Source organism: Gracilinanus agilis, unplaced genomic scaffold (genome assembly GCF_016433145.1).
Source record: "Gracilinanus agilis isolate LMUSP501 unplaced genomic scaffold, AgileGrace unplaced_scaffold52071, whole genome shotgun sequence".
Taxonomy (NCBI): domain Eukaryota; kingdom Metazoa; phylum Chordata; class Mammalia; order Didelphimorphia; family Didelphidae; genus Gracilinanus; species Gracilinanus agilis.
The window spans coordinates 1-9654 of NW_025386990.1; the positions used below are offsets into that span (position 1 = coordinate 1).

The 9654-nt window shown below is 65.0% G+C and overlaps 2 protein-coding genes across 2 annotated transcripts; one reads left to right on the top strand and one right to left on the bottom strand.

The window, feature by feature from the left end:
• Nucleotides 1–461: 461 nt before the first annotated feature.
• On the top strand, nt 462–5979 carry LOC123255774 (P2X purinoceptor 6-like). The gene is made up of 12 exons (XM_044684510.1): nt 462–595; nt 2936–3086; nt 3204–3275; nt 3393–3468; nt 3698–3794; nt 3959–4039; nt 4255–4396; nt 4735–4844; nt 4945–5038; nt 5381–5446; nt 5526–5603; nt 5824–5979. The coding sequence occupies exons 1-12, from the start codon at nt 462–464 to the stop codon at nt 5977–5979; spliced, it is 1257 nt and encodes a 418-aa protein (XP_044540445.1).
• Nucleotides 5980–6488: 509 nt separating this feature from the next.
• On the bottom strand, nt 6489–9635 carry LOC123255773 (proline dehydrogenase 1, mitochondrial-like). The gene is made up of 4 exons (XM_044684509.1): nt 9459–9635; nt 9115–9213; nt 7737–7825; nt 6489–7069 (listed from the first exon to the last, which is right to left on the bottom strand). Exons 1-4 carry the CDS (start codon nt 9545–9547, stop codon nt 6846–6848), a joined length of 501 nt encoding a protein of 166 aa, XP_044540444.1. The 5' UTR covers nt 9548–9635; the 3' UTR covers nt 6489–6845.
• Nucleotides 9636–9654: the final 19 nt, after the last annotated feature.

Genomic DNA, 9654 nt, shown 5'->3' on the forward strand with positions numbered 1-9654 from the left:
GCTGGGAGGGGGCTTAGAACAGGGAATGTCAGGGCTGGGAGGGGGCTTAGAACAGGGAATGTCAGGGCTGGGAGGGGGCTTAGAACAGGGAATGTCAGGGCTGGGAGGGGGCTGAGAACAGAGGATGTCAGATCATTAATCAGGCATTAATTGGAAAAGCCCCTAGAGTCCCTAAGGAGGGTCAGATAATCCAAATTGCTCATTCTACAGATGGAGAAACTGAGTCTCAGGCACGGAAAGCAGCCTGCCCGGGGTCCAGGCTGTGCCCCCTTCTCTGTTGCCCGCCTCCCCTACGTCTTGGGGCCCACAGGGCAGAGCCCAGCTGAGTGAGCGGAGCTGGCCGCCGCTCTCCCCATCTCCTGCCAAGGGCTTCTGCGTCTTTAAGAGCTCCTTGCCAGGTGGCAGGCCGCCCTGGGCAGAGCAGAGCCTCGCTTCCCCCGTGCTGACTCACAGGAGTGAGCATGGAGATGCTGCGGGCCCTGCGTGGATGGGGGCTCCTGGACTACAAAACGGAGAAATATGTCCTGACCAGGAACCGGAGGGTGGGGGCCCTCCAGAGGGTCCTCCAGCTGGGCATCCTGGGATATGTAGTGGGGTAAGAGAGCCGGGTCATTGGGCGGCTGGGCGGTAAGGGAGGAGGGACCGAGGCAGTGAGGGGGCTCAGTGGATGGAGAGTCAGGCTTAGAGAAGGGAGGTCCTGGGTTCAAATCTGACCTCATCCACTTCCCAGCTGTGGGACCCTGGGCAAGTCACTTGACCCCCATTGCCTAGACTTTGCCCCTCTTCTGCCTTGGAACTGATACACAGCATTGATTCTAAGATGGACAGTGAGGGTTTTAGGGGGAAAAAAGGGAGGTGGGGTCACTGGGTGGGGAGAATCTAGGGAGTAATGGGAGAGGTCAGGAGAAGGGGCAGTCCTTGGCTCCTGCTCCCTGGGAAAGGAAATCGGGGATGGACTTTACCATGCAACCAGGTGACCTTGGACAAGTCCTTTCCCCTTGATCCATCAAGGGTTTCCTCCTCTGTAAAACGAGAGATTTGAACCGCATGGCTTCCAAGTTCCCTCTCAGTTCTGGCATTCTGCGGTTCTAAGATCTCATCAGACTTAGAGCTGAGTGGGACTTGCCCCATTTCACAGGGGAGAAAACTGAGGTCCGGGGAGATTAAGTCACTTTGGCCGGGTCACACAGACAAGAGGCATCAGTTGGGCTTGAGCTCGGCTCCCAGCACTCCTGAACCGGTTCGCTCTGCCTCACACGATGAGGTCAGGGTAGGGCTCTCCTTTGCCTTCTAGCTCTGAGGGGAGAAACTGCCCCTCCGGGGAGTGAGCTCCCTGTCTCCTAATGTAGTCAAGCAACACCTTGAATGGGGGTTTTCTGCACTGGGCTAGAGGCTGGCCTCTGAGGCCCCTCCTGGGCGTCACACAATGGAGCAGGAATTTGGGGTCGAGGTGCTTTGTGGGAAGGATCTCTGGCTAAAAAGCCAGAGGCGGCTGCTAGGTATCCCCATGGAGGACACTCATATTTTCCTGGGTGTCATTTAACGTCCATCTGCCTCAGTTTCTTCATCTGTAAAATGGGGATAATAACACCTACCTCCCAGGGTGGTCGTGAAGAACAATTACAAGGAGATTTGTAAAGCGCTCAGCAAACCTTCAAAGGGTGGCCGTGCTTGTTATTAATTATACACAAGTTTCCCATCAGACCCTCCTGGGTCAGGCCACCCTGGACCCCTGTGGATAGCACCGGCCCAAATGAGCTTTAGCAAATCCTGGCTTTAGCAATGACGAGTGTGTGACCTTGGATGAGTCTCTTCCCTTCCTCTGGGCCTCACTCTCCTGCTGTCAAAGGAAAGACTTGGACTAGGTGACCTCTGAGGTCTAGGATCCCCCCGCCGGCTCCCGATTCACTTCTCTGTGAGCTTCAGCTTCTCCCTCTGTAAAATGGGGGTTTGGACTGGATGGCCTCTGAGGTGGGCAAAGTCACTTCATGTCGGAGAACAAACCAGCAGGGCAGCTTGGGAAGGGGGGTGGCCAGGGAGCCGGGACAGCCTGGGGGGGCTTCTCCGTCTGGCCCACGAGCAGAGGCTGGTGGGAGATGGGGGGTCTGGAGACCAGGAGCGAGGCTGTCTGGGAGGTAACGCCATGGGCCAGGCCGGGGGGGGGGGGGGCACAATTCTGCATGGCCGAAGGCCCACCCAGCCAAGAGTTACTCTGCTTAGGTTAAGCCCCGGCAGCCTTGGGGGGCAAGACCAGATGTGGGAGGAGGGCGTCCCTGGAGACCCGGGGCTCACCCAGGCCCCAACTTGTGGCCATCCAGCCATTCATCCATCATCCATCCATTCCCTCCCTCTGATCATCCATCCATCCATCCATCCATCCATCCATCCATCCTTCCGTCTGTCCACCCACCCATCCGTCCCTCTCTCCATCTGTCCATCATCCATTTATCCTTTCACCTGTCCACCCATCCATCCTTCTATCCATCCTTCCATTCCCTCTCCATCTATCTACCCATCCATCTCTCCATCCATCCTTTCATCCATCCGTCCACCCATCCATCCATTCCCTTCCTCCCTCCATCTGTCCATCCATCCTTTTGTCCATCATCCATCCATTCCCTCCATCTCTTCATCCATCCATCTATCCTTCCATCCGTCCACCCACCCACCCATCCCTCTCTCCATCTGTCCATCATCCATCTATCTTTTCACCCATCCTTCCACTTATCCATCCTTCCATCCATTCCCTCCATATGTCCATCATCCATCCACCCATCCATCTGGCCCTCCATCTTTCTGTCCGTCCATCGGTTGGCTGGTCCCCTGCATTGAGGATGAGCCTATCTCTCGGGGGTCCCTGGCAGCCCCAGCCTGGCCCACGGCTGAGCGAAGAAGGGAGGGCCGGTGAGGCGACGCTCGCTGTCCCCCCGGGCAGGTGGTCCCTCGTCTTCAGGAAGGGCTACCAGGAGAAGGCGTCCAATCCGCAGGTCTCGGTCATCACCAAGCTCAAGGGGGCCTCGATGGCCTGGGCCGGGGAGCTGGAAGCCAGGGTGTGGGACGCGGCCGATTACACGAAGCCCCCGCAGGTGGGTCCCTCCTCTTTCCGCCCCGAGGCCGCTGGCTGTCTGTGGGGATCCTCGGTCTCCTGGGGGCTGGCCGGGCCCTCGGAGGAGGCCCGACCCGGCTCTCTGGTCACCTCGCAGGGGGAAGGCGTTTTTTTCTTGGTGACCAACTTCCTGGCCACACCCGAGCAGGTGCAGGGCACGTGCCCAGAGGTAAGGTAGCATCCTGGGGGAGCCGGTGCCCTCCGACGCCGTCCCCCGATTCAGTGGTGCTTTCCGGGGGTGTCGGCGCCTCCTGGGGGACGGTAACATGCACTCTCCGGCCCTCAGCACCCTTCGGTCCCCCTGGCACCCTGCTTGACTGATGAAGACTGTCCTGCTGGAGAGATCCTGACCCACAGCCACGGTACCGTCTCCTGACACCTGCCCTGGTTCTCCCTCGGGGCATTTATTAAGTTAGAGGTAAAATGCCAGGTTGGAGTCCCAGGGTCTGAGTTCAAATCCCGTGGTCTCACGGGACCTGCCCAAGTATGTGAAATCCCCAAACCTTAGTTTCTTTTTCTGTAAGAGCGAGAGGAGGGGCCCCGTCCCCGGGCCGAGCGCAGAGAGGAGCTCGGGGCCACCTTGTGTTCCAGGAATGAAAACGGGCAAGTGTGTGCCGTTCAACGCCACCTACGCCACGTGCGAGATCTGGGGCTGGTGCCCCGTGGAGAGCGGCGGCGGCGCGCCCAGGTCTGCTGCCTGCGGACCCTCGGCTTCCGCATCTCTAAAACGGGGGGCCCCGGCCCAGGCTGACAGGAGGCGAATGTGGGGGAGCGCAGAGCTCTGCCCGGGGGGTGGGGGCGGGCAGGGGGCCCCGCAGGCTCTGGCCTCAGCGCTCTCGGCTCCCCCCGAAGGAAGCCCCGGCTGCAGGAATCCGAGAACTTCACCCTCTTCATCAAGAACTCCATCGCCTTCCCCGAGTTTGGCTTCTTCAGGTGAGAGGCCACGGCTGGAGGGGCTCAGGGGACCCCCCCGCCCCGGCCCTACCTCGGCTACCCCCTTTCTAGGTGCCCTCCCAGCCCTGACAGGGTCCCCCATTCTGGGGGGCACCCCCATCCCAGCACCCCCAGGAGCACAGCCGATTTCTGGGGTCCGAGGCCCCCCGGTCTGGGGGCTCTGCCGGATCCCCAGCGGCTCTCTTGCCCCACAGGACCAACGCTCTGGAGACGCGGGATGAGGCCTACTTCAAGGGCTGCAGGTACGACGCCGCGTCCAGCCCACTGTGTCCAGTGTTCCGGGTGCGGGACGTGGTGGAGGCGGCTGGAGCGGACTTCGAGGTCTTGGCCGTTTTGGTAAGTGGCCCTGGGTACGAGGGCTCCCGGGCGGCCCCGTGATGCCCCGGCCACTGCTGTGGTGGCAACAGAGAGCACCACGTGTGGATGCAGAGACTGCGAGTTCCAGTCCTCCCACTGCCTGCCTGCTGGGCCTTCTCTGCGAGACGGGGGGGGGGGGGGGGGGGTCGGGGACGCCTCCGCGTCAGTCTCATTGGGCCCCCGATGTCCTGCCTAGACACAGGCTGGTGCCCCGGGGTCCCCCTCTGGGCCTCGGTCTCCCCATCTGTGCGAGGGGTTGGGGTGGCCGGCCCGTGCGGCCCCTCCCGGTGTGCAGTGACCGGCGGGCTCCCGGCCAGGGGGGCGTCGTGAGGATTCAGATCAGCTGGGACTGTGACCTGGATTGGCCCGGCCGTGAGTGCGAGCCCCGCTACTCCTTCTGGCTGCAGGAGACGGGCTACAACTTCAGGTGAGGCTCCAGGCGAGCCCCCTCCCCACCCGGGGCCCCCCCAAGGGGGAGGCCGTGCCCGTCCGGCCTCTCCTCCACCTCGGCCGTCCCCCTTCTCCAGGACAGCCACGCGTCGGTGGAGGCCGCCAGGGGTGGAGGCCCGGACGCTGCTCAAGCTCTTTGGGATCCGATTTGAAATTTTTGTGGCTGGTCAGGTAAGGGCCGGCCCGGCGCAGGGCAGGAGGGAGGCGGCTCCCCGGGGTCCGGCGAGGTCCTCCGAGTGGCCCAGCACAGGCCGGACGGGCACTTCCCAGACCCGGAGCAGCCCCTCTGCGAGCGGGGGACTGACCGGAGGACTGAAAGGGCAGGGCTGGGAGGGAGAGTCCGGGCCGGAGGGCTGACGCTGGGCCGCCTGACCGTGGGCGAGGGGGGCCCCGCCGGGGAGCAGCCTCGGACGGGCCTCGGCGTCCTTATGTGGAAAGGCCGGAGCGGCCCGGCCCGGAGCCAGCGTCCGGGCCGAGGCAGGCCGGGCCGGGCCTCAGGACGCTCCTCTGCAGGCCGGGAAGTTCAGCGTCGTGTCTGCGGGCATCACCCTGGGCTCCGGCGTGGCCCTGCTGGGGCTGGTGAGCCCCGGGGTGTGGTGGGGGGCTGGCCAGGAGGGGGGGCGGGGGCTGCGGCCGGCCTCACCGTCCCTCCCCGCAGGCCACCTTCCTCTGCGACCTCCTCCTGCTCTACGTGGACGGAGAAGCCCCTCTGTACTGGGGGACCAAGTACGAGGAGGTGACGCCCCCCCCCCTCCTCGTCCCCCGCCTGGGCCCGGGGCTCCCTCCTGCTCCCTCCTGCTCCGGGGGGCGAGGCTGGCCAGGGCCCCGGGCGGGGGCTTCCCCTAAATCTCTCAGAGGGGTCACCGAGGAGCCCCCGAAGTCCGGGCTGGCTTCTGCCCAGGCCTCGTCCCGGGAGTCCGGCCGCCCTCTGGCCTGAGCCGCCCCTCTGTCCGCAGGCCGAGGCCCCCAAGACCCGGGCGGCGCCTCCTTCCCCGGAGCCGGGCCCGGAGCTCGCCTCGGCCCCGCCAGGCCCCTCTGAGGGCTCTCAGCCCTGGCCTGACCCAGCCCCGGAGCCCCTGCAGGCCATCGCGGAGGAGCGCCCGGCGGCCTGAAGGCCTCTGCGAGCGCCGAGGCTGGGCTGAGAGCCCCAGGACGGGATCCCGGGATGGGACGAGCCCTGGGGCCGCCTTTCTGGGCTCCCTTCTGTCACGGGCCTCCGGGCTTGGGTTCGAGTCCCAGCCTGTCTCCGGAGGCCTCCATCCCTCACCCTGGAGCCTCCGGGGCCCTCGGCTGCGCTTCTTCACCTCCCCACGTCTTCCGAGCCTGCCCTCTGCCTCCGCCCGGCTTCTCGGGGGACCCGGCCCCCCGCGGGGCACCCCTTCCCTAGCTCAGAGGCCGCCCCAACAAGGGCACGGACGGCGAGCTGAGCGCCTCCTGGGGCAGCCGCTGCTTGGGGACAGCAGCCTTTCCCTACCAAAGACGGCGGGGCAGTCTGGGGAACCCCGGAATGCGGAGGCTCCTCCCAGCCCCGACACCCCCAGTTCTAGGCTCCTCCCCTCTGACACCCCCAGTTCTGAGCCGCCTCCACGGCCGTGTCACAAAGAGCCGCGGGAGCCTCGAGGAAGGTTTCAGGATACTTTTAATGGGGCCGTTTTGGCCTTGGTCTGACGGGGGAGGCAGGGGGGTCCCTCGGCCCCCTCCCAGGTTCCTCGGCCTGCGTGGGCCCCCCAAAAGACGGCGGCGGTGTGGCTGGGCTGGCGCGTGCCCAGCTCGAGCTCCAGAAGGCTTTGGGAGGTAGACGAACATCAGTGCTTTCGCGGCCCTCCTGGAAGGGGGCAGCCGTGCCGGGGGCCCCCCTGAGGGCTGCAGGCCGGGTTGGGGGGCGCCCTTGTGCCCAGCCCGGGTGGCCAGGCCTGCCCTGCGGGCTCCCTCGAGGCTCGGCTCGGCCTCCCCGTCCGCGGGGGCTGCTCCCGGGGGCTCAGCGGCGTCCTTCTGTCCGGAGGCGCCTCCCCTCCTCGGCCGGGCGGCACAGGAGGTTCCCGCTGAGCAGCCTCCGCTTGAGCTCCTGGCGCAGAAGCTGGCGCTCGCGCTGCGCCCCCTTCATCATGCCGCGGTTCTCCAGCGCTCGGCGGGACAGGTAGGGCAGCACCTCCTGCACGGGGCCGTACGGGACGTACTTGTAGACGGGGAAGCCGGCCTGACCTGCGGAGGCCGGGGAGGCCCGTCAGTGCCCGCCCGAGGCTCGAGGGCTCTGAGCCACCTGGACGAGGCCGGACGGGACCGAACGCCTCTGCCCCGCTGCGGCCTCCCCCTCGCCGCCTCCCCGATCCCCCCAATAAATGTGAGAACGCCGCCCGTTCCTGTCTCTTTGGGCCTCTGCGGCGTCTTCCTCTTACACCGAGGCTCACGGGCCCAGTGGGGCCTCCAGGGCCGGGGCACGGTTCTGATTTGGGGAAGGTCCTCCCGGCATTTGGGCCCAGCCACGCCGCCCCCTTCTCTGCCCCAGCCCTCCCGGGTTCAAATTCTACCAGTGACGCTTGGGGCCTGCGAGAGCCAGCTGGACGACGGCCCGTGTCCTCGACCTCCCTGGGCCTGCCTCCGTTTCCTGTCCTGAAGGCTGAAGAGGCTCCCGGCTGGACGGGGGCCCCCAAATCCTCTTTGGGTCCTTCCTTTCCCACCCTCCACCCCTTAGGGGCCCCCAAGTGGCCTTCTGGCTTCTCTGTGCCTTCGGCTGGGCCCGGACCATGGCGGGGGCGGCCCTGGGGGAAGCGGCCGGCCTCCGGGCCTCACCCTGCTCCGGCTGCCCGGAGGGGCCTCCCAGGATGCCTCTGAGGCGGCACGAGGGAAGGGGCGGTCGGGCACCACTCACCCAGGGGGAAGCTGATCTGGTCACACATGCCCAGGAGCTGGCCGAAGTACACTTTCTTCTCCGAGGGGTGCAGGTTGAGCTCTTCCATCCTGCAGACCGAAGGCCCCCGCCAGTGAGAACCAGGCCTTGGAGGGATCCCCCCACCCGCTGCCCGGGGAGGGCTCATCCCGCCTCTGCCAGGCGGCCTCTCAGATGCTGGGGCCTCACCCTCTAGGGGAGCGGAGAAGGGGGAGAGGAGGGCAGTCAGGCAGAGCACCTGGCAGCGGGGAAAGGCTGACAGAGAACACGCTGGGAGCACTGTAACTGGATGTGAATGGCTGAATGCACCCATGAAACAGAAGAGGGCAGGGGAGCGGATGGAGGCCAGCCTCCCACAAATACTTCTACCAGAGTCACTTAAAGCAGGGCAAGAGGCCATGGGGAAGCAGAGCCGTGGATGCTTCTGCTATCGTTAAAAAGGCAGGAGCGGGGGGCAGCTGGGTAGCTCAGTGGATTGAGAGCCAGGCCTAGAGACGGGAGGTCCTGGGTTCAAATCTGACCTCAGACACTTCCCAGCTGTGTGACCCTGGGCAAGTCACTTGACCCCCATTGCCTACCCTTACCACTCTTCCACCTAGGAGCCAATACACAGAAGTTAAGGGACTAAAACAAACAAATAAATAAATAAAGGCAGGAGCAGCCATTTGGGGCCTCGGCTCCTGGGATGGGGTGGCCTCTGGGGCCTCGGCTCCTGGGATGGGGTGGCCTGGCCCACAGAGGATCCACCTTCACACCAAGCCCAAACTTCCTTTCCTGATTGCTCTGGGCTGAGGCTGGGTGGAAGCAGCCCCATCCTCTCCTGGGCCCTGCCCCGGGCCCCAGGCCCAGGGGATGCACGTGCTGGGCCCTGAGCCTCCAGCCTGCCTGAGCTATGGGATGCTCTGGCTTCTTAACCCGAGTTCTAGCCCCAGCTCCGGTCTAGGTTAACCCTGGCTCAGGGACACACGGTGCCCCCCTCCCCAATGCAGACCTGGAAAGTGGGGGAGCTGGAAGGGAGCCCCTGAATGCGGCAGGGATTCGTTATCACAGGCCGAAGGGACTGTGGGGGGAGGAAGGCCCAGGGCAGGGGTGAACACGGAGGGTTCCGCTTCTGACCGGCACCTCTATACCAAGGGGCTCCTGGGAATGCCATTGCCAGGGACATCCAGCTGGCGTGTGGCACGAGGGAACACTCGAACCCATGGCTTCAAAGTCCAAAATTCTCTTTTGGCAATAGCACACGCCTCCTTTATTCCCCGAGGAGGCCCGCGTGGGAGAAAAGGGAAGAGAGCCAGGGCGGGTGGGGGCCGGCGGGGCTCCCCCTCCAGCACCCGCCCAGGCCTGGCCCCTGGACACCCACCTCTGAATGGTGAACCTGACCGAGTCCTCGTTGTGGGAGGCCACCATGACGCTGGCCCAGTTGTTGTGTTTGATCTCTTCCAAGACATAGTTGAGGCACCTGGAGGGAGCAGAAGAGGGTCACGGGGGAGCCTCAGAGGTCTGGGCCCGAAAGGACCCCGGGGGGCCGAGTCCAACCCTTCCTTTTACAGATGAGGAAACCGAGGCTGAGGGGTTCAGTGGCTGGCCAAGGTTAGCCTGCCGGGGAGAGGCCGGCCTCACTGTCCGAGTCCCTTCCCTCTCGGGGCGACCTTGGGCTCTCCTGGGAGATGAGGGGGTCCCCCTCTCGCTCCAGGGGGGCCCCACCTGTGGTACATGGCATTGGTGGCCTCGTAGGTGGGGTTGATGGGGTCCTCGTAGCCCACTTGGGCCGCGCGCTCGCGCTCCTGCGCCATGTAGGCCCCCCGCACCAGCTTGGCCCCGAAGCACCAGCCCTCGCGCCGCGCCAGCTCCACGTCGATGGAGATGCTGTCGTAGGCGTCCTGGAGGAGAGCCGCGGCTG